We start from the raw sequence: 24926 nt of genomic DNA on the forward strand, positions 1-24926 counted from the left end.
TTCACCCGCCATTCCACACAGTTGGTCGTGCACGCGCCGCGCGATCCTCCGTCGGCCTTGTAAAGAGATACATGCAACGCTGGCGAAAATAACTCGACGTTCCTCACTTAAAGGTGACTTCAGCTTCTGCTTTTGTTCTTTCGGGATGCAAATGATCACACCCACATCACTTACTACCCAAAAAGCTTTATTCAATTGTACATATTGAGGATTAAATAGAGCTGGGCTGCCTTATTTTGTTGCTTTAAAACTAGGCATCTTCCAATTGAAGGGAAGCAGAATACAAAACTGAGTTCATAGACATGGCTTTTTATTTCAAACAAGCATTCATGTTGTTGAACAGTACTTAAATACACAGTAAATGTTTGCATGTTTGCATTGAAACTTGCTAACTGGCTGATATAGCTAGAATATGGTCACAGTAATCCATAAATATTCTTGACACCATACTTAAGTGTAGACACTAGACCAATGGTTCCAAAGGCCTAGAGAGGATCATACATACATGCTTGCATAACTGGCTTACTCATAACAGGAATCAATACATAGTATTGGTTAGTGGCAGCAGTTAAGGTACTGGAATAGTAATCAAAAAGTTGCCAGTTCAAGTCTCACCACCGTCAAAAAAACACTTTCCACAGTTGAGCCTCTGAGCAAGGCCCTTATCCCTAAATTGCTTGAATTGTATTCAGTCAATTTCAAGTTGCTTTGAATAAAACCATGTGCTTAGTGCTGCAAATGTAAATGTAGGGCAGAACCACAACATAATGTACTCGTATGATCTTGGATTTTTTTCCACATGGTAATGCAACAGCAATTCTTTGCTTGAGGCTGGGGCTATGGCTATGGCTATGTTTGCATGAATGTAAATGTTGATGTCAAAGTGTGATGAAAAAGAGGGTTTTTTTTGTATCTGTTGGTCCTGGATTTTGTAAAGTTGCTTTGAGACAATGTCTATTGTAAAAAGCGCTATATAAATAAAGTTGACTTGACTTGACTTGATGCAAGATACAAATGAACATGTGCCAATATCTCAAATGCTGGATTTGTCACAACTGGGCAAATTGAAGATACTTTGCAAGGAATGTAATAGTTGCAAAAATAGTTAACATACAGTTTATTATGTTGGTTTAAAGCTAGTTCTTTCTCAGCTGTTGGCTAAACCAACACATTTATAGGCATGGAATGAGCAATAATAGAAATATTTTCCCCTTATGAATGTTATAACTAAAACATATCCACTTTGTTTGCTAAGGTAAAAAAAAATATGGCTATTATAACTGGATGGGAACTTAATGATGACTTGAACAGTAAACTTTAATATGTCATCTTGATTCTGAATACTGCCGATCATATGGATAGTGTTTCTTCAGAACATTATGTTTTTATAACCTAATTTTTTTTAGGCATGATGCTACTTGTTAATTAGTTCAAGTGTAGTTGATGTATTCACAGAAAAATAAAAATCTTGTGCAGTTCACTATTCCTTTTTTCAACTGTTGAGTAAGTAGTTTGAAAGATACAGATATTTACTTAAGTCTAGTTGACAAACATTATAGTACAATGTTGGTTGTTATTATAACAACAGGTAATCTTTTCTCAGCTAAAGTTTAGTTAGCTACTAAATTAAGGTAGTATTTGTTTTTAAATGACCATGCAAGGTGCCATGTGCAACTGTATGCAAAATAGCTTTTAGACTTATTTGGTTTCTGGTACTATCTGCCATATAAAATGCCATATGCCTCCTCCTGGCATTTTGCCAGAAGGTGTAGTTTCTGTAGTAGACTTTTTGATATTGTGGTAATGTAGTGGAAAGTCACCTAGCCACTTCTACAAATGCCATACCATGACTTACCCCAGAGTGCTACATTATCGGCCAAGCAATCAAATGAATTATTTATGTAATAAAGGAAATATAACATGATTAATCACAATTTAACATGGCACCACCTACTACACCCAAGTCTCATTAGGAAGTAGAAAAAAACTGGATTCAAAGTGTTCTATCTAGTCCCATACTGCAAAGAGTACAAAATATATAGACTAGCAGTAGGTTTTGAGATCAGCAATACAGTGGGTGAAAAATTGTGACATGGCAGTATTAACAAAATGTTCTGCTAATCTAAAATACTTCAACTGATAACGACTTAATTTAAAGCACATAACACATAAAATCTTTTTTTGGAATAATAATAAGGCTTAAATTAGATGTACACATTGGGAATTATCCTTTCAACCAGGATTGTGTCAGATTGTGTTAGTGACCGTTAAAACAAGATGATTAAGTAAAAAATAAAAGGGCATTTCTTTTAGTAGTTTTAGAGTTTCACATTTTCTGCCTCAGCTGTAGCTGTCTACCTGCTAGTCTTAATGGTTTTTCTTGTAAGTAATATTTTTTTTTAATTAAAATGTAATTAAGAACCACTCAAGAAAAAACATGTGCTGACTACACCTAAAGCAGAGGTGAGTTATTAAGTCAGATTGTGAATATACAAATTTTTATGTTTGTATAGGTACAAATCTTAATGTTTCATTCAGAAAGTGAGATGTGAACTTTAACCGGTATGATTTTTGATTGTTTATTTTTCATATTAATATTTGTTCATACACTGTTTACATATGCAATACTGAAGGGAAGTATTTAAACTTAGGGTCTTAAGGTCTTATTAATAGTTGTGAGCTGTTTTAGAACAAATATGCTACAATCATCTGTAAATTATGTATGCCTGGTTTAATGTAACTGTTGTAGTTACTGATTATGATCTATGTCTCTTAACTGATCTTCATATTTAATTTTTTTCTTACAGAAACTGGATAAATCAGATATATCCAGATGTAGGGGAGTTAGAAGCTCTCCAGATGACTCCTCAATCCCATGGCCATTACACATAAGCAGGCCATGATGGTGCTTCATCCAGAGGGTACAACCAAATCTACTTTAGCACCCCAAACTTCGGCTTGCTCATTGTTTGTTGTCCTTCAGCAGTTAAATCCTGTTGGTGGAAGTCAGGACATCCACACACTATTGGTTAAAAAGGAATCCAGCCCTGTGGGAAAATCCACTACTGGCTCAAGTTCAACAATCTTTAATAAAATGTCATTTAATAAAATGCCTTTGGCATCAGTGGCTGCTACAGACACCAGTAGTCAAGAAAGTAACTTCCCAGCTGAGGCTACTTGCAATGACATCACTGTTACTTTAGACAACAATAATATGTGGAATGAGTTTTTTAGATGCCAGACTGAGATGATTCTGACTAAACAAGGCCGTCGAATGTTTCCATATTGCCGTTTCCGTGTATCTGGGTTGGAACCTTTCCAGAGATATATGTTAGTAATGGACATGCACCCAGTGGACAATTACCGATACAAATGGAGTGACAGACAATGGGAGACCAATGGGAAAGCTGAACCGCATAGTCCAAGCTCTTTTGTACATCCTGACTCCCCAGCTACTGGCTTCGACTGGATGCAAAATCCTGTTTCCTTTTACAAACTAAAGCTTACCAACAACCACTCGGACAAAGAGGGGAACATTTCAATAAATTCTATGCATAGGTACCTTCCCCGGCTTCACATAATACCAGCAGATAAAGTTGTGGATTTAGTGCAGCTGAACGAACCTGATGTTACAACATTTAACTTTCCACAAACAGAATTTTTTGCTGTCACAGCCTACCAGAATTTATCTATTACCCAGCTAAAAATTGACTACAACCCTTTTGCCAAGGGTTTCAGAGAGGATGCTAACAACAGCCGATCCGGCAAGCCTAAAAATGGACCTTCCACTGAAAAATTGGAGAGTGAGGCCAGATCCAGCCAGAATACTACATTAAATAATCTTAAATCATTGTTTGCCAAGAGGAATGCAGTTGACAAGGTTCCTGCTAATGGGGACCTTAAAACTGTTCATGGTAATAGTCTCATGGACTCTGAGCCTGAGAGAAATTCTAGGTAAGTATTTGACCTTTCCTTAGATGATCATATTTTAATATTTGCAAATTGTTTTGATGGTTGAATATTTTATTAAAGACATTAATTAGTGAATGGTATTTAATGTACATTTTTACTTTTATTGCTATAAAATGCCACCTACCTGAATTCATACTGGAAGCTGGCCTCTAGTGGCTTGCATAATCTTTTTTTCCTTTTGAAAATATTTTTATTTAAATGATTAGTGATTTTACACCTTGTAACAAAAAGTTTAAAAAAAGGTGACTCTGTTTATGTTTGTTTCATTGCAGTGATGAAAATCATCTGCCACCAAAATAATTTCTAATTCCTTGTAGCTTTCCCACCCACTGCTGGTTAAGGAGGGCTACAGATTAGCACCCACCCTCTTAAACATACTTAATAAGTCAAAGGCCGCTAGTTTACAGTAGCCACAGCATGCTGTGAGAGGCCAGCCAGACCAAATGTGTTGTTTAAATGTGGTGTCAATTCAGGGTTTATGAAGAATTAAAATAGTCTTGTTTTTTCTGATGAGAGGTTAAATATGCTACTTGATTATTAGTTTGTGCGCAATAGAAAACATTCTTTTTTTTATTTCAGCAATAGGAAACGTCCATGGCCAGAAGGGCTGTCTGAATTAATTAAGAATGCTCATGTTAAGGTACAAAGGATATCCTCTGAGAAGGTTCCTGATGTCAATGACCAGCAAAATAATACTTGTCTGGAGACAGGAACCGTGGACTGTAAATCTGAAAACCTTTCAGATGATGCTTTTGCCAGTAGTCCTGACACAAATGTAATCAACAGGACTATTACTAATGTTACAAATCACAGTATAACAGAGAAACCAGTGGCAATGTTTGAATCTACAGACTCATCCATGATAAATACAACCAATAAGCAGTGCAACTATTCAGAACAAACTTCCAGCACACCTATAAATGAAATTGTGGCCACAACGTTGAATGAAACATCAGTTCCAGCTGAAAATGATAATAGTAAGGAAACTTCACAATCTGCTGGAAAACCTCTGGACTGTGGAGATAAAGTGAAGAAGAAGCGGGCTGAACCAGTACCACTGCCTCTCCTTGCATTATTTCTACAACAGCTGAAGTCAAAAACGAGGCCTAGTAGATCAGTGTCAAAATCTGAAACCTGTAGTTCATCATCACACACTAATGAATCCTGTAACACTACTTCAGACTCTGACCCTACAATTGCCTTACCCATCATACCTAATGCCTTAGCGGATACTGCACAGAGCTCTGCTTCTGAAGCTGTTTGTGCTACCACACCTGATGCTTCTCTTAATGAACCTGAACACAGTAATGTTCCCACCTATGAATCCACTCATGAACCCGACATGAACTCCAGTACAGTTGTTTTTCCTGAACGTGCTCCAGAGACTATTGCACAGCCTCTATCATCAGATGTCACCATGTCCTCCTCATTACATGACCCATTGTCTCCAGATGAGAGTCCACCAAGCTCAGCTCCCTCATCTCCTGATCCTTTTCCACCAAGCATGTTCTCTGATAGACCAATTCCTCGTAGAAAGGTACTAAACCCATTTCCATCTTATTTGTCTTCGACTAGACCAAGCCCACTTATTGTGTTGCCAGACCCATTACCAGGAAGTTTTCTAAATAGATCTAGAGACTCCGAGGAATGTATTCCAGCAGTTTATAGTGTCAGATGTGAAGAGACATCTCCTGTAATTCCTCCTGATACTTCAAAGAAACTCAAACAGTCCTTGCATACTACTACAAACATAAAACCAAAAGTGACTGAAGACACAGCAGCTGTCCCAGCAATGGATCTTTCTAAAGACACAGTTCCATCAATTGTTAGTGTTAGTATGGAGGCAGTCACTCATGTCGTATCCCCTGACACTTGTATCCCAATGGAAATCAAAAAGTCAATCCAGGACATTACAAGCCCACAACTTCAGGCAAAGCATGTAGAAGATGAAAAATCCAAATTGGGTGAAGACACAGAAGTAACTGAAGACACTTTACCTTTTACAACTAAAGAGCCTTCTGGAGACACAACTGCGTCTGTTAATGGTATGAAAGTGATCTGTCCTGTAATTTCTGAACAGAGTACAAGCCTCAAATCCGAAGTGATACATAACACATGTGGAACGTCACAGCTGAGTCAAGATACAGATGTAATGGAAGACCCTATACACCTTCAATGTGTATTGCTTACTGAAGAGAGAGCTCCGGTAGTTCATTGTGTCAATAAGGAGGTAACCTCCAATGCTGTCATTTCCTTTGTTTCCGATATCCCAACGACAATTAAACAGCCATCAAAGAATATTGCTGGCAAAAGAAACAAGTTGAAACATAGACAAGGTGCAAAGCCAAAGATAAGTGAAGATACAATACTAATGGAAGGCCCTACAGCGGTCCCATTGCAGCCCAGCCTTGAAGATGTGGAGGGTCAGTTGTTTGTTTCATTTAAGTCAAAGGTAACTGGACTTAATGTTTTTGTTATATTATTCACGTATGTAAAATCATAAAAATAATTACTTATTTGTAAATGGTGTTCTTAAACATGTTCTAAAAAACTATGAATTCTTTCTTAAAACAGAAAGCACTCAAAATTCATCTTGGAGATCAAGCTGGAGAAAGGGTTTTACAACAAAAATCAGGAAACGCAGAAGGTAAATAAGGGAAAACAATTGTTATGTGTCACTAATGTCTTTCGCTTTGATTTGTCTTTTTTGTTCATTCATTCTGCTTATTTGTTCAAATAGGGGAAGTAACTCCTGATGTAAAGAAAAGAATTAATGCTCTCGAAAAGCACCTTTTAGGCGACTTAAAAATAATGAGGCACAGACAGGTCATCCACCCAGTGCTGCAAGCAGGTGACATTTCATTTATATTCATTTTATCTGTTGATGCATGCTCAATAATCCAGGTACACAAATCCACAAAGTTGAATCAGTTCATCTGGACACAGTTCATCTGGACACAAACTTGTGTCCAGATGAACTGATTCAACTTTGTGGATTCATTTTATAATTATTCAGTTTAGTCTAATGTTGAAATTTGACTGCTGTAGTTACCAGGTTTGAGTATTTATGGCAGTCAAACAGTTCCAATCATTTTGGGACATTTTAGGACATTAGGGAGGGGGGCTTTTACATGAGGAATATTTGCTTAAAATTTTTTGAGAATTATTTTTTTTTTTTTTCATTTTAAAAACACTTTAGCAAAACAATTAGCTATGTCAAAAACCACTGATCTTTCTGCTTAACTTGAAATAGCCAACTAAAACAACTTTAAAGCCAGCTATTATATACTAAGACATATACTAGGGCATATTCATAGCAATCATAGTTACACAGAAACATTAAGACATATTATTTACTTCTTTCTCCCCCAAACATGCTGGTAATTAACTTTACCTCTCTAAATTGCCCCTGGTTAAAAGTAAGTATTGTAGTACCCTGTCTAGGTTCTATTCCATCCTTGCACTTGCAATGAGCTCAGTCCCCACACTTGGCAAAAGGCTACTGTTGGGTGCTTCAGCATTGTCCTCATCCTTAAGTGCTCAGTATAAGACTCAGTTGATGTAAATATAATGTCTTGCTATATGGTAAACATTGATTTTATCAAAATAAACAAGGTATAATAAATCAACTTATCATTCCCCTTCAATACCCACTCAAAATAATTATCATGTTATTTTACCCTTAAAAGTGTTATCTAATTGTAAATTTAAATTTTATGTTTACAGTCGGCCTGAAGTTGAACCTGCTGAATCATTCTCTAGCCATAGATCTGCAGTATCTGGGTGTTTGCTTGCCTATTCCTTTACCTGCTGTCTTGCCAGATGAAAGCTCAGGAAGTTGCTCATCACAGTGTAAGGGAATATGTATATATATATATGGACTATATGGACAAAAGTATTAAGACACCCCTTCTTCCAACTTTGCAGCAACAGTTTAGGCAAGGTTTTTCCTGTTCCAGTATACCTGTGCTCCTGTGCATAAAGCAAGGTCTATAAAGATGTGAAGAAAAGTGTGGTTTAAAGAAACTCCAGTGGCCTGCACAGAGCCCTGGCCTGGAACTTCGAGGCTTTCTTGACATCAGTGCCCAGCCATACAAACATCAGTGCCCAGCCATACAAATGCTCTTTTGACTGAATGGGCACAAATTTCCACAGACATACTTAAAAATCTTGTGAGAAGCCTTCTCTGAAGAGTGGCTGTTGTGTTAAAAAATAACATAGTGGGCTCTCTATTTTAATACCATTTGTATTTGAAATGGGATGTCCCATTTCAAGTTCATGGTCAGGTGTCCAAATACCTTTGCCCATATTGTGCGTATGTGTGTATGTTTGTTTAATCATATTTTTGTTTCCAGTTTCCTTTGTTTCTAGGACAGGAAAAACAACTGATTTGACTAAAATTAAAGGATGGAAAGATAAGTTTGCCACCACGAACTCTTCATCTTTTCCTGGAGGTAAATTATTTCACCTCATTGTAAGAAATGTCATTTTATTTGCTGTTTACTGATCTGTGACTCTCCTTATAACTGTGTTTTGTTTAATTACCACTTTCTCAGATGCTGGGCAAAAGAACCTCTCTGCTTTCTGTAGTGACATGCTTGATGAGTACTTGGAAAGTGAAGGCAGGCTTATTGATGAGAGAGTAACCAGCTTTTCACAGGCTTCTCAGTTCAGTCCGGTGGCCTACGAGATGCCCACCAAAAGCACAAGCTATGTTCGTACTTTGGACAGTGTTTTAAAAAAACAGACTCCTCCAGCGGACACCTTCAAGTCTTCCACTGCAACAAAAAGCACTCCTAAAAAATGGAAAAACAAGAAGGTTGTCATGTCACAGGAAAAATCAAAGAAATCTGCTGCCAAAAAGCCATCAGACAACAAAGACAAGCAGTTGGCCACAAATGTAAAGGAAAGCTCTTTAAAGAAATCTGCTAGGTCTGCTACAAAATCAGCATCCAGTGAGTCATCAGCTGGTTATAGCTTGTCGCAAAACGAAGAATCTGACAAAATCAAAACAAAGACAGGATCCAAGACCTCACAAGCTTCTGCACAGCTTATTGAAAAGCCTGTCGAGGGTAGCTCCTCTGTGGCTCCCTTGGTACAGAACTCTTCTAGCACCCATGGTTCAAGCCTGGCTGGAGGGCGCAGGTTAATGCTGAACAAAACTCTGGTTAAACTTATGGACATAGAGGATGGTGCTGTCTGGGAGGGGAGACATCGTACCTACATCACTGAGGAACGGGCAGCCATTGCTCTATCCTGCCTCATTACAGCAGAGGTGTGTGGTAAGCTTAAGTCTGTGTTTATAAGGACATTTTTGACATCCGTTTAAATCATTATAGCATTTATTAAAAAAGTGAACTCTTTAACTCTTTAACCAAATGCACCCTGATGTAGCCATCTATAAGCTAATCACATACTCAAGAATATCAACCCCCAATTAATGTAACTAATGCAATGTTTTTCTTTAAAGCTGCTTTAAATACTTTAAATATTATTGTTGTCATAATTGTCAATTGCCAAGGGCTGCAAAACCTTTTCTGGCTTAAAAGTTTATATCCAACAAACACATTGTACTACCAAAGCATTTAAGGCTCGCATAGATGCGTTTGGAAACCCTTGCGTATATCTGCACAGGGTAACAACATTGGTAACTGCATTAGACCCTGCAGTGAGACCACACTTGAATGTGCTGATTTTTTTTAGGTCTGTTTTTTGTTTCTGTATTGAGTAAGCCACATGAATTTCAAACTTTACTGTAATAAATGTATCAATTAAAATGCCACCATATGTGTATGTAGTTTGTTGTTTTTTAGTGATATGTAAAAATATTCTGTTCACGAGCAAATTTACAACAAACCATCAACATGCATTAATTCATTTTTGGATGTCAAATATGTGTTTGTAAACCCAGCTCTCTGTGTTTTTATACAACTTGCTGTTGTACATTAAAGTTTTTCATTTAAAGCTTGAGTAATTTTTAATTCTGTCTCTTGCTTTTTGGAATCATAGGGTCCAATGGAAAAAAGCTCCTCTACCATCATAAAAAGACGTGCACCTCCATGTCTCAATGACTTTTGTCGGTTGGGGTGTGTTTGTGCTAGTCTGAGTCATCAGAGGCGACAGCATCATTGCCACAAATTTCAGTGCATGTTGCGTTGTAACTGCCTTCGACATAAAGTCCTTTTGAAAAGTCCTGCAACAGATAAAGTTTCAAACGATTTGCCCTTACAGCTAAATAATTCCAAGAAAAAGGAAAAGAAACTAAAGAAGAGTAAAAAGCGGATGTCCTACAGTGAGTTTGCTTACATCAGGTAGAAGATTTCTAATAAGAAATGATATATTACAATGCATAATTGTTGCTGTGTTTTTAAACTGCAGTTCTATTCGAACCTGAAGGAGCACCTGAGCCGGCTGCACATGTGAAAAAATTATGGGACCAAAACTGTGACTCGGATTCAGATAGACTTTTCAGTCCCTCTACTACCAGGCCTTTAGATCTTCCACTGTTATCACCAGAGCAGCAGCAAAATGTGGAAAGCATTTCTCATCCTGTACTTAGTAAAGTAAGTATCCTTAAACTACTTAGTTAGCACGTGCATTTCAGTTATCACATTGTACTACATGTTATGTGAGCAACTGAATATTCAGAAACTCAGTCTAACAATGCAGTTTTGATACAATGATTAACTGAATAATCAGAAACTCAGTCTAACAATGCAGTTTTCATGCAATGATTATTGTGGATGTTATTGCAGTAATTTAAACAAGTCAGCAATTTTTTTTTGGCTGCCCTCTGTTTTTTGGCATAGCATACCCTTCCTTACATGACCCTCCTTATTTTTATCCAGGCTTGGGAACACCGCTTCCTCTTTTCATTCCGAATTTTTTTAATGTGACATTTAAAAGTGTATAAAATGTGGTGCTAGCATTTTGCTTCCGGTTCTTTGTTACTTGTCAGGAAACCTCACAGAACATTAAGTATTGTAGTATGTATTACAACAGTTTTTTAAATATTTGAGCCTGTCAATTATTTTATAAACACCTAAACATAAAATAACTGTGAATAATTTTAGCTCACACATACATATTTATATAATATGCACTGTGTAGTCTGTCCTGCAGAAGCACAATCTATCAATATAAGCAAGTAACTCTGCCATTATAATTTAAATTTAATAATGCCTTTAGTCATGTTGTAATTATTTTAGATTGTGTAAATTGTTTTACATGATGTAGTAATTGTGATTACACTTGTGGAAATTTTGCATTGTTGGCCACCTCTAATTGGGACACAGAGCATGCACACTATAGAGCAGTGACCTGTACTAGCTGAATAAATAAATGATCTGCTTTCTTTGTTTTTATTTAAGTGAAAATGGTATAAAAGCTTTAGTATCCTTCTTTTGAACATTCTGTTGTTTAGATCGAAAAAGATTTGAGAATTGTTGAAGATCAAGAAAGCTGGCAGGACTGTGCCCGTGTGAGGCCATTTTACTGGAAAAAACTATCTTCTAGACAAACAGGCATGAAGGTAAGTCACTAATAAACATATATTAGTGTTGCAAATTATTCCTAAAAATAACTAACGTACAAAAACAATTACCTGGCTGAATCTGATGAGGTTTCCTTTGTTTGTAGGACGACTCTTCAAAGCTAAGTTCACACCATTTGCTACAAGGTCTGTATACAAACACAATAAATGGCGATTTACTATGCGTCTACAACATTAGTCATCATCCATTTTGTTATTAGATCTTTGTATAGTAACATTTTAAAATGATTATCACTTAATTCTATTTAGTTATTTCTAAACTCTTTACTATGTTGTTGGCAATGCTGTTGTAGAAAAGGAAGAAGGAAGGCCATCCACCCAGTCTGGTTCTGCCAAACGACTAGAAATTGTGTCCAAATGCAGCTTGGCAACTGAAGGCAACACAGAAAACATCCTGCACACATTGTGTGAGCATATGACACAGGATCGTCTGGACCATCCCTTCTGGATTGGCAAGTTCCAAATCAAACTCATATCAAAGACTTTATCCAAGGAGACAAAAGAAGGGTCCACTATCACGTACAGAGTAGCCATCTGCCAGCCTAAGCTTAAGGAAAGTGAAGAGCAGATTATGGATAAGAGGACAAAGCAGTTGGAAGCCCAGTTGATTAATACCATAGGGAAAAGCAAGGTGAAAGGCCTTCCCCTTCTCTCTATGGTCACTCCTGCCGGTTTGCTACAAGCTAAGAAAAAAACTCCTGGTGCCTCTGGCCAAATATTGGTAAGCAGATATTACTTCCAACCTGATCAAACCAAGTTCACACACAACCTAAAAACGGTTAAATTGGTTGTGACTGCAGCTTTGAAGTATTTTATCTAAAAAAAAAAATGTGACTAACAAAACTTTGCTTTTAAACTCAGTTTGTGATTCTGTTTATTATAGGTTAATGGAAAACCATATCCACAAGCCAAGCTTGAACTGGGCAAGATGGGGGCTTTGCACCCAGCCAACAGACTAGCTGCTTACATCACAGGGAGAGCATGCCCTGCTAACAAACCTGCCACTAAGGTCTTAGTCACAGCTGCTCCTACACCAATTACTACTACCCCCACCAGTGTGCCAACAACAACATCTGTTACCACTACACTTTCTTCTACTGTTATATCAGTTGTGCCCACAGGTAAGTCATAACTGGTTAAGCTACGTGCTCCACCAAAAAAATTTTTTGGCATTAAAAAGTTGGTATGACGTTGGGAAAAATGCATTGGAAGGTGACCATGTAGAAAAGTGATGTCATTTGTTTTTGAAATAAAAAAATGCAGAAACTTTTTGAAGAACCCTTGTACATTCATGGTGAAATGGTAAAATTACATAACATGAAGCATAAACAATATTAAAGAAATGATACCAAGAGGTTTAACATTTGCAATTGTGTCATTTGTACAGTGACCAAACCTCTGTTGGGAGCAGATTTTGCCCAGGCTGTGTTTAACCAGGTTAATTCCCAGCAGCCGAAGCTGCCCAGCGAAAGTACACCACCATTGCAGAATCAAATTAAAAATATTATTAACCCTCCTTCACTGGTGACTGGAGCCACTGTGGTCTCAGTTTCCCCTACCACAACTCCAAAAGCAATAATAGATGCTGGGTCTTCATCAGTCAACACAGGTATCTACTGTATATTGTTGCTACTGAGGTCAAGTGCACATGTAGATATTTCTTCAAGTTCTCAGCACTAGTTTATACAGTACTATAGTTAGTTTTAAGTGTTTTGCATTAATTACACTCTCCTCCTTTTTATAGCTTTTTAATGCATCAGATACACTATTTTATACACCTTTATTTATTCTAGACCTAAGTGTAGCAAATCTAATTCACTAAAATGTTTAAAACATGCTTGGGTAGTTTGAATTACATTTAACACTATTGATTCAGACTATAAATAACTAAGGCTAAGCCAGGCTATGGATAGGTATGTAAGTATGACAATATATGAAAATACATGACAAATAGTATTATATAAGTCCTGCAGTTGTAGACAACATTACTGGCACTTTTAATTCTTTAGTACAAAAAAGCCAATGCCTTTAGTAGTAAATGTCTATGTATTGGACATGTTTTAATCACAGCTTTGACTGATTTTATTCTTTTTTCAAACTGAACAAATGGTGCCATTATCGTGTCCTGGCATTGTTTTCAGTTTTTCCCCTTATTTTCCAGTTTTTTGTACTAAACAATCAAGAATGCCAATAATCTTGACCACATATGCATGTCTTATTTTGTACAGGTGCCAAGTCATCACTGGGAACAGACAATGCCCAGATTGTGATAAATTCCCAGAAGCAAACGCTACCTGGCAGTAGTGCACCTCTGTTGCAGAGCACAATTAAAAAGGTCATCATACCTTCTTCTTCTGCAATGAACATGGCCACAGGGGTCTCAGTTTCTTCTAGCATATCTCCAAAAACAAATATGGTCTCTCAGCCATCTGCTCTACCTGTCACTAAAGGTACACCCAACTTTATTACTGTAGTTTAATTGCTCAATGTTTGAGATTACTTTAGATATGTTTTTGCATATTTGCAGGTGTTTAGTCTGCTTTATTCTGATATAAATGTGATGATCAAATTACTGAAATGCGTAGCAGAAAAAATTGTTTAAATTACATATTCAAATCTACTTAAGATCTGTTTGAGAGAAGTGTGTGATGTTTAATGCTGAATGACAGTCTGTTTGGGGATGGTCATTAAACAAAAGGTCAAAATCAATGCTTTGATATCTGACTGAAATTATCTGTCTTTAATTTTCATCAATAACTTTATCCTGGTCTGGGTTGTGGTGGCTCCCTTTCCACCAGAAACAGTGGGCACAAATCAGGGATACCCTGACAGGGCAACAGTCCATAGCAGGGTTTTGCCCATAACCGGGTCCAAATATTGTAAATGAAATTGAATGGCTGATATAGCAATATTTAATTCATTTTAACCAAAGTATCCCTTTAATATAGAAGAAAACCTACCTGCCAGTAAATATTTGCATATGCTAATGTTGCAGTCACACCAAAAACTTGCTGTTTGTGTTTGCTTAAATATTGGCCCTGGTCCTATTCAGGTTTGTGATTTTCAACTAAAATAATTAACATTTTAGCACAGCCACAACTTATTTAGCTTTAAGTATAAATTCAGTTTTTTTCAGCTTTGCAAATATTGTTAAATTAATTTGGATGTACTAAATTAAAGCCTGGCATACAGAAAAGCACAGTAGGTTAAATAAAAATGCATAGATTGACAAACTGAAGAAAGAAAAAAAAAAAAGTAATTCCATGGTTGTATTGAGTTGGTTGGGAATGCTGAATAAGTCATAGTTTTATTGGATAGTATTATAAAAAGTGTCAACATACTGCTAACATTAGTCCATTGGATGTCTATTTAGCTGAACAGTTTTGGATTTGAATAAGGTTCAAATTTGATGAGCTTTGATCAAAGTTTTTCTTGTGAAATGAATTTGCACCGTAGATCTACGTACATTGCAAAACAAGTGATTAAATCCCATTAAATTGATGGGATTTTGCTTATGAATGTTCACTTACAAACAGCAGGTGTTACTACAGCTTGGTGATATTGTCGGTGCTCTACGGATTTGTAATGAATTGGTCTTGTTCTTTATTTTGTCCATATTGTAGTGATTAAGGTAATAATTCCCAAATCTGGATCAGCTAAACCAAAGGATACGGCCACAGTCTGTGCTACTGGACCTTCTGGAGCTCTTCCTAGTGCTGGAGTCAGGTTGATGCAGCCTGTAAATCTGTCTACCCCACCCGTTCCTGGTCAGAAGATGATGGCGTTTAAAGCAGCTAATGGAAACTTCTTGTGCCGTGATTCTAGTGGCAAGCTAATTCAACTAATGCCCCTCAGCCAGTTTAAAGCCCTCAAACCTAATTTTGTCATGCCTAAACAATGTAAGTGTTAAAAATTTGAACTAAATACTACAGAATTAATAACATTTAATACAAAAAATGACAATGTAATAACCACCTATTATTATCACATTATCATCAAGCTTATAAAGACTGCATTATTTAAGTTTAGTGTTTTGTTTTCAAGTTTGTGCAAATTTGTACACTTTAGATCAGTGTCAGTATTGAAATAGCACAGTGCTAAAGAGGCTCGTGCGTGCGTGTGTGTGTGTGAGAGAGAAAGAGCGAGATAGAATGTTGTGTACCACCAAAAAGTGGAACTTGTTCTAAGAAGTTTGAGAACCACTTTAACAGACAATTATAACTTTAAAGATAGAAATTTGTATTCAACACTGTATTATACATCATTGCATTAAATACAATCTAAAGCACATTTTCTCAAAAAAATTAAACTGTCACTGGAAACTTCAAACAATACATTGGAAAATTTTTATTTATTTATTAAAAAGACGGCAAACTCCACAGCAGTCTGGCACCGGAGCATCTGGGTGCTCAACAGACAGAATTGGCTGTGTCTGAGGGAGAAAAGGCAGGATAGGGAACATGAATTCCTACTATTTGCTTGGGGCTCTGGTACAAACAGTATAGCATGGTCCTCTCTACTGGCTGAGGCTTGTGCGGATTTATTCGCTGTAAGGGAGGCGTATGCAAGTTTGCAACCATCTGATTCCTGCAATGATGTCATACAATCGACAGAGGTCGCCAGAATGCACACAGGAATTTAGTATGTTCACGTTGTGAAAATGCAGAACGGTATTAAAAACATAATCATAGACCACACTAGCAAAAATGACACAAGGGATCCATAACTTAATTTGGCTTCATTTGTCATGACCGTGACAGCTGTGATTTTGTCAGCATGCATATTCTTGCAGTTAATAGAATGATGAATGTTGAAGATTTAAATTTTAAATGTCTTAACTAGTAAATCTACTTTCAGTTTATTAGCCTACCCACTAAAAAAGGCCAATAAGTATGTTTCTGTTTAAATTCTTGCATATGATAGAAATGTATTTAGTTTATAGTATGAATTTTGAACCTACAGGTCAATATGACTTATGTATCCAACATAATGATCTGACTGATTTTGTGCATTTTGTTTTTCAGCTTATGTTATCCGTTTACCAACTCCTAACACAGTCCCATTAAGTAAGCCTGGCAGTACTGCCTTCACTACTGTCACCTCACCCACACCTTCCTCTGCTATGCCACAAGTTCAAAATCTGCCATCAATACACAGAACTGCAACAGAAAATGTTACTTCAACCATCACCTCAACAGTAGCTACAAAACCAGTCACCTCTCTTTCTGGCTCCAGTTGCTTGTTGTTTACAAGTCAGCCTGGAACAGTAAAAATACTCCCAAAGTTTCTTAGTAATACTGACACAAGTACTGTCAGAATTGTTCCTCAAAATGATGAAACCACCAAAGTAGTGCAGGATTTCAAAATCATTAATTCAACTGCATCAGATCAAAGCTCTTTGGATGTTCTCCCTGATCAAGGCTTCATCCAGCTTGCTCCCCAAAGCTGCATAACCCAGGAGAGTCAAGATGTTCAAAAATCAGACGACTCCATCCAGATCAGCTCAATTTCAAGTGAAGAACAAAATATTAAACCATTTCATTGCTCAAAATCATCCAATGAGGTGGTTTTTGCAGACCACTCGTACACTCATGAGACAAAAACTACCACATCACCTGAGAAGACTGCTGATATGAAAGTTAGCTCTGCATATAACACTCTCAAACAGGAGTCATTGGAAATGGTTCCTATTAAGCAGGAGCAAGAAACCAATGTCAAATATGTTGTCCTAGGCACTGAGAGTGGTGGGGGAGGGAACACAGGATCATATATAGAGCAAGTGGAGATTAAATCAGAATGCTCAGAATTAACTGAAGATTCAGAGATGTATGATGAAACTGAGACTGCTGAATTCAGTGCCGAGGAGGACCTGTGTCACACAGTCACTGTAAGGGATCAAACAGATAATCATTTTTTGTAACTTATTTGTAAGTTCTACTCTGCATTTATTAAACATTGTCTTACTTTTCAGGGTTCTAATAGGGAAAAAATAAATATAGAGAGACAAGATTCTTTAGATGATGAGCTGGTTGATATAGAAACGATTAAGGAAGGGCCTAAAGAATTCACAACAACTCTTGAAATGACGCGGCAAGTAAGGTAAGTTGCTAAACTAGATGTGTTTAATACAAAAAAAATTGACAACATTTTTCACTGCTAACGTTAGACTAACAAAACAAAATTTTTGTCTGACCTTGTATGGTCAGTTTTGCTTAAGATATTTTATCCAAAACATGGCTTTTTTGTGGAGCCCACAAATATTATGAAAAGTTCTTGGCTCTGTTTTTACTGATTGCATTTACAAAACAATGACTTGATTTCTTTCTAAAATACAGTATATAGAAGACTATATATATATATATATATATATATATATATATATATATATATATATATACAGTGTATCACAAAAGTGAGTACACCCCTCAAATTTCTGCAGATATTTAAGTATATCTTTTCATGGGACAACACTGACAAAATGACACTGACACAATGAAAAGTAGTCTGTGTGCAGCTTATATAACAGTGTAAATTTATTCTTCCCTTAAAATAACTCAATATACAGCCATTAATGTCTAAACCACCGGCAACAAAAGTGAGTACACCCCTAAGAGACTACACCTCTAAATGTCCAAATTGAGCACTGCTTGTCATTTTCCCTCCAAAATGTCATGTGACTCGTTAGTGTTACTAGGTCTCAGGTGTGCATAGGGAGCAGGTGTGTTCAATTTAGTAGTACAGCTCTCACACTCTCTCATACTGGTCACTGAAAGTTCCAACATGGCACCTCATGGCAAAGAACTCTCTGAGGATCCTAAAAGACGAACTGTTGCGCTACATGAAGATGGCCAAGGCTACAAGAAGATTGCCAACACCCTGAAACTGAGCTGCAGCACAGTGGCCAAGATCATCCAGCGTTTTTAAAGAGCAGGGTCCACTCAGAACAGACCTCGCGTTGGTCGTCCAAAGAAGCTGAGTGCACGTGCTCAGCGTCACATCCAACTGCTGTCTTTGAAAGATAGGCGCAGGAGTGCTGTCAGCATTGCTGCAGAGATTGAAAAGGTGGGGGGTCAGCCTGTCAGTGCTCAGACCATACGCCGCACACTACATCAAATTGGTCTGCATGGCTGTCACCCCAGAAGGAAGCCTCTTCTGAAATCTCTACACAAGAAAGCCCGCAAACAGTTTGCTGAAGACATGTCAACAAAGGACATGGATTACTGGAACCATGTCCTATGGTCTGATGAGACCAAGATTAATTTGTTTGGTTCAGATGGTCTCAAGCATGTGTGGCGGCAATCAGGTGAGGAGTACAAAGATAAGTGTGTCATGCCTACAGTCAAGCATGGTGGTGGGAATGCCATGGTCTGGGGCTGCATGAGTGCAGCAGGTGTTGGGGAGTTACATTTCATTGAGGGACACATGAACTCCAATATGTACTGTGAAATACTGAAGCAGAGCATGATCCCCTCCCTCCGGAAACTGGGTCGCAGGGCAGTGTTCCAGCATGATAATGACCCCAAACACACCTCTAAGACGACCACTGCTTTATTGAAGAGGCTGAGGGTAAAGGTGATGGACTGGCCAAGCATGTCTCCAGACCTAAACCCAATAGAACATCTTTGGGGCATCCTCAAGCGGAAGGTGGAGGAGCGCAAAGTCTCGAATATCCGCCAGCTCCGTGATGTCGTCATGGAGGAGTGGAAAAGCATTCCAGTGGCAACCTGTGAAGCTCTGGTAAACTCCATGCCCAGGAGAGTTAAGGCAGTTCTGGGAAATAATGATGGCCACACAAAATATTGACACTTCAGGAACTTTCACTAAGGGGTGTACTCACTTTTGTTGCCGGTGGTTTAGACATTAATGGCTGTATATTGAGTTATTTTGAGGGAAGAATAAATTTACACTGTTATATAAGCTGCACACAGACTACTTTTCATTGTGTCAAAGTGTCATTTTGTCAGTGTTGTCCCATGAAAAGATATACTTAAATATCTGCAGAAATGTGAGGGGTGTACTCACTTTTGTGATACACTGTATATATACACATATATATATACACAAGACTTTCTCTAAGCAATAAAAGTGCACTTACTGAACTACAGGAAGACTAAGGTCAAAAATAAGTGTGATCTTCACCTATTTTTTTTTTTTTTTAATCTATTTTTTCCTCACTTTTTTCCCCCAACTCTTATCCCCATTCTAATCGTGTCCAATTACCCTGATTGTGTCCTCTACTGATTCGACCCTTTTGCCGCTGACTGAGGACGCCTCTCAACTGACTTGCGCCCCCTCCGGCACGCAATCAGTACAGCCTGCATTTTTCACCTGCACGAGCAGAGTTCATACACCGAGAGACACTGCGCACGGAGGGTCACACCCCCCTCAATGTTATTCCTCAGCCCTGTGCAGGCACCGTCAGTCAACCAGCAGGGGCCGCAGTTGTACCAGTTATGAGGACCTATGCTCCGACTCTACCCCTAAGCCCGTGAACAACAGCCAAACATTTTTCATACTGCCGCCCAACCCAGTCGGAAAGGTAGAGCTGAGTTTTGATCTTCACCTATTTTGACGTTAATGGGCAAAACAGGACTCATCTGACCATTCAACCTTCTTCCAGTACACCAGTGTCCAGTACTGATGCCTGCATGCCCATTGTAGATGCCTTTAATGGCAGACTGGAGTTAGCATGGGCAGCCACATATAGAGAAGGGTTAGATGCACTGTGTGTTGTGACATTCACATCATCACCTGTATTACAATTATCTGCAATTTTAAGTTCTGTTGGTCTGTACCAGATGCCATAGGCTTAATTCCTCTGGCATTAATGAGTCTTGGCCACCAAATCAACAATTCATGGGTTGTCCCACCTCTGAGCACTATTACATTTTTATAATCAATTTTAGATTATTATTATCAGGATTTGAACTACAAAAAAGTCTACAAAATACTTGATTATGCATTGTGAACTTTGTCACTTTGTATAACCTTACTAAACATTAAGCAGCATATAGATTAATTTTGTTTTGTTTTTTATTTAACAGCCATCAAGATGACTCTTCATCAGAGGAGAGTGAAAATGAAAAATCAGTATGTCTTTGTTTTGTCATCTGTCTTATGTTCCTATTGTTTGGCATATTTAACTCTAGCACACTCTCTACAGTGCGTTTGCATGACTATAAACTGTTTTTTAGGACATTATGAAATTTAGAAGGCAGAAGGTGAAGAAAGAAAGAAAGCGACGAAGTGCTTTGAAAAATAGCTTTGACAAGCTGATGCAAACTCTCTATGTTGAAGATCCTAAAATTCCCAACATAAAGTTGCTAAAACTGGTAGGTTAAACATGCATTTGACAAAAAAATTTCATAAATAATACTGAAATGCTTTTATTATATGTCAGAATTGGTCTTTATTTTTAGGCACTTAAAGAGATTAGGTCTCTTAATCAACAAAGAGATGACCTGCAGAAAATGCAGAACAAGATGCAAGAGAAAAGATCACACTTTCTTGATAAAGCATCCCGCTTATCAGGTAACCTGCCTCCATTATGTTTTTTTCTAGATTGGCAGGCTTTAAAAAAGCCATATAATTTGCAAAAAATGCGATTTAAGTTGATTTCCCATAATTAATGTACAATTAAAGTAAGAAAATTAAGAAAACAATTTGAAAAGGACTTCAAAATTTTTGCATATACATATCGCCACTAATCAGGTATAATTTGGGAGGGTACACTGCTCAGCACTGCAATGACATTAACATGTTGGTGACCTGGAAGTATGTGTCATACTGGCTGCTGGTTAAGCCCACATACCCTAAAAGCACACTGTGTAGGTGTACAAATACAGACCCTAGCTATTTTTAATGCACAGTGTATGTTAACTAAACTTCTATCAGTGGTTGACCTGTAATCACAGGATGCTATTGACTTTATAACATTGGTTGGAGCACTAACAGTGAGGTGTTTAAAGAGCTCAATAATAATTCTGCACCTAAATCACTTATACCTGTACCAGGACAGCTCTCAGTTCTGTGTTATTATTTTAATAGTGTCATTGCTGTGCTAAGAATTGGGTCCCTTTTTATTGATATATGAGGTAGAGGGATGTGACAGCAACAGGTGGGTTACAGGAGTGATTGTACAAATAAAAAAACGTATGAAGGCAAATGAATGCACATACAAGAGAGGTTAACCTAATAAAATGGTGAGTCTGTGTTTACATAAATCTAGCATTTGTTTTTAGGCAGAACAGAGATCACAGCTGAAAACTGGTTTCACACATGTATTTTTCAAGTCAACAGACTCAAGTTTAAAATGAGTGCCAGAGTGTAAAAGCACTTACTTTTACAATCAGCATCATTTTTGTGTATTACACGTTGTTTTGATAAAACACAGAAAGCATAAACCAGCTTTTAGGTTATATCACATGGCCAGTAAGTTATTAGCCAAACAGTGGGATATGTTATTCATTTTCTTTTACATTCGTTGCTGTATGCTACCATGTTTCTCTCATTAACTAGTGCTGCTGTGTTCTATTTCCCAGGAAAGTCTGAGGAGTCCATCCATAAGAAGTTGAATGAACTCATTGCTAAAGGGAAATCTCTGGGAATCGAAGACAAATCAAATTATGTCAGTCTTCCAAAATCTACACCGAGGGATCAGAACTTCACACAAGCAGATCTTAGTATCAGCACACAGAAAAGTGTGCAATCCCAGCAAATAAGAAAAGATGATTCACTTGGACCCACTCAGTCAGCCAGTACCTTAAGTGTTATGAATTCATCAACTTTTAATCCAACAACACAGCTACAAAACAATCTTCCATTAGCTAAACCAGTTGAAGCACAACGTGAAAGAACAAGGCCCAACATTCTGTCTCGCAGAATACCTGAGACCAAGGTTTCAGAGCAAGGTTAGTCTTGTGAGCGATAGATAGTGATGCGTTACATGTTAAACATGATAAGTTTTACTTAATCATTTAAGGTTTTAATGAGTTTGCTCAGGATGCTTAAGCTCTGAACATTTATGGTTTAGATAGACAGCTCAAATCTGATCTGAGTGCAAAAAAAGAGTCCTTCAATATTTTTTGGTTTATGTGCTTAGAAAGTATTTTAAATGCTATGTTGGTAGCATTCTATATAATCAAGAATCATCTAAAAGAAGTTGGAAATAGTTTTGGGGTACCTTATGGTGATTCATTCAAGCTTGGAATAACATTTCCTAGTCTTTAGTTTTAGGATCATATGAATGCAGTGCTTTTCTCTCTAAAAGTCAGTCTGTTGTTCACACTGTTATTTTGTTTTTTCAGTAATTGTTCCTCAAGTGATTCCACTGGGGATTACTTCCAATCCCATTATTCCATCCAGTCAGATAATTCTTATAAACAACCCTATTCAGCCTATTAACAACCAACCAACCACACCAGGTTAGTCCTCAAACGTGTTCATTAACTAATTTAAATGCATACAATGAGTGATGATCTCATGTTTAACAAAATGTTTTTTTTCTTTACCCAAGGGGTTGCAGCTGTCTCAATATCCGTTCCTTATTTTGCTCATCCGATACGTGTGGAGAATCCACACGTTTTTCAGCCACAAGTTAAGCCCACCGACAGCCCTCTTAACAGCACCACACCAGGTAGCCTAAAGCATTTGACTAGAAATGTTTTATTTGTTTATTAAGATTTTCATCCAGGACAATAAAATTTATCATAGCATCAGGTAATAGCAACTAATAATTGTATAATATTGAAAATGTTATAAATTTACAGATGCTTAGTGACCATTTTTTGTGGGTGTGTGGGAAGGGGGTTGCACACACACAGCTGGTATTTAACACAGCTCTGTGTGGGAACCCAACACTTGCAGGTGGTAGGACGTGGCTGCAGATTTGGCACATGTTGGAGGGCATGTGTGGTGATCCAGCTCACCTTGATCAGATCGGTGGTTGTGCAAGCAGCAGAGGCACAATCAAGAATTGGAATATATTTGATTGAGTAATAAAAATAGAGAAAAAAATCATTTTGTTGCAATGACTGACTATAACTGTTAACAAGTATACTTATAAGTAACAAATTTTATGTTCTAAGTGTTATGGTAACAATTATTTTAACCAATGTTCTCTTATTTGCAGTTAAAAACTTAAACCTCCCTAAGATTGCCAGAGTGGTTTCTTTGGTAGCACCGAAAGATCCGGTCAACCCATCTTCCGCTGTTTTGCAAAACACAGAAATTCCAGTTGGAGACCAGACACAGACAACAAGTAATCCAGCACCTATACAGGCACAGCAGAATGCCCCTTTTATTGAAGCACACCTGGACCAACTGCCTTCAAATGTTGTACCTAAAAAACTTGAGCAAAGTACAGTTGATGCTTTAACTAAACCAAAAGAAGGAAGTAGCACTCCTAACAGTGAGCAAGAAAATGAAAGTCTGATGTCGCTGCTTGATGAGCTTGTTTTTCTTAACCAGCAGATGAACAATGAGACATTAAAGCCGGAGGAAGAACCTCAGAGATCTACTGAGGCGAAAGATCCAATGACAAGCCAGCTTACTGAAAAAGATGTGAACTTAGATGAATGCTCTCTCAGCCCTCTGTTCCTCAAACTAGATGAGGATCTTACATCTATCTCAAAGGATGAGGAAACAAGTAATATCCCATCTAAAGTTAATGAACATGACTTCCCTTGTAATTTAATACAATCAGAACCAGCAGAAAGTAGCAGTAATTTTCAAGTCCCAGCATGTAATGTTAAACCAAATCCATCTCCACCCCCTCTGCTTCAGATGAAAGTTGGAGGGACTACCAGCATGGACTCTATGAAAAACCAGGCAAATGTATCATGGCGGCCCATGCCTAAGCTTGCTCCTTTGGGGCTAAAGACTCTGGAAGCAGGGAAACCTAAAGCTACCAGTCTTCATGTCCATAAAACTCATTGAAATATTAACTAGTCTTCATAGTCTTCATGTATAGTGACCACATGATCAGGGAAGTTTGCTGTGTCATCATTGTATATTAGTATATAGTTTTGTAACATAGGACTGCTATTTATTTGTTTTTAATACATTTCATATTCCTTCTTCATCAAGAACTACATAATGTGCCTTTATTAAATCCAAAGCTTTTATCTCGTATTTTGTAGGAGCAGAATAAGGAGGTGTGCTTTGGTTAGATGGGTGTCTTTAAAATGTTCTGTTCTTTATTTTTTAAAGGTGTCAATAGTTTAATGAAATTACCAATCTGCGCATAGTTTTGTATATAATAATGTAAAGTTTGTTATCTGTTGATACAAATAATTTGGAAAAAATGATTGAGTTTCAATTGTAAATGTCTAACACTGATATAGGACCATGACATTTAACCCACTGTATGTAAATAAAAACAGCAAAAATACAGTGCATGCTA

General features: G+C 37.5%; 1 protein-coding gene across 1 annotated transcript; it reads left to right on the forward strand.

Annotated features, from left to right (window-relative positions):
- Positions 1-24926, forward strand: mgaa (MAX dimerization protein MGA a). Its single transcript, XM_063007385.1, has 26 exons — positions 1-113; positions 2808-3954; positions 4552-6424; positions 6547-6619; positions 6713-6823; positions 7699-7824; positions 8328-8426; positions 8529-9247; positions 9982-10264; positions 10351-10535; positions 11396-11503; positions 11611-11650; positions 11818-12245; positions 12408-12645; positions 12912-13133; positions 13753-13974; positions 15148-15423; positions 16549-17411; positions 17496-17623; positions 20569-20614; positions 20719-20856; positions 20944-21055; positions 22066-22434; positions 22831-22947; positions 23040-23159; positions 23655-24926. The coding sequence occupies exons 2-26, from the start codon at positions 2876-2878 to the stop codon at positions 24458-24460; spliced, it is 8781 nt and encodes a 2926-aa protein (XP_062863455.1). The 5' UTR covers positions 1-113; positions 2808-2875; the 3' UTR covers positions 24461-24926.

The sequence above is a fragment of the Trichomycterus rosablanca genome, chromosome 13 (genome assembly GCF_030014385.1).
Source record: "Trichomycterus rosablanca isolate fTriRos1 chromosome 13, fTriRos1.hap1, whole genome shotgun sequence".
In the NCBI taxonomy this organism is placed as follows: domain Eukaryota; kingdom Metazoa; phylum Chordata; class Actinopteri; order Siluriformes; family Trichomycteridae; genus Trichomycterus; species Trichomycterus rosablanca.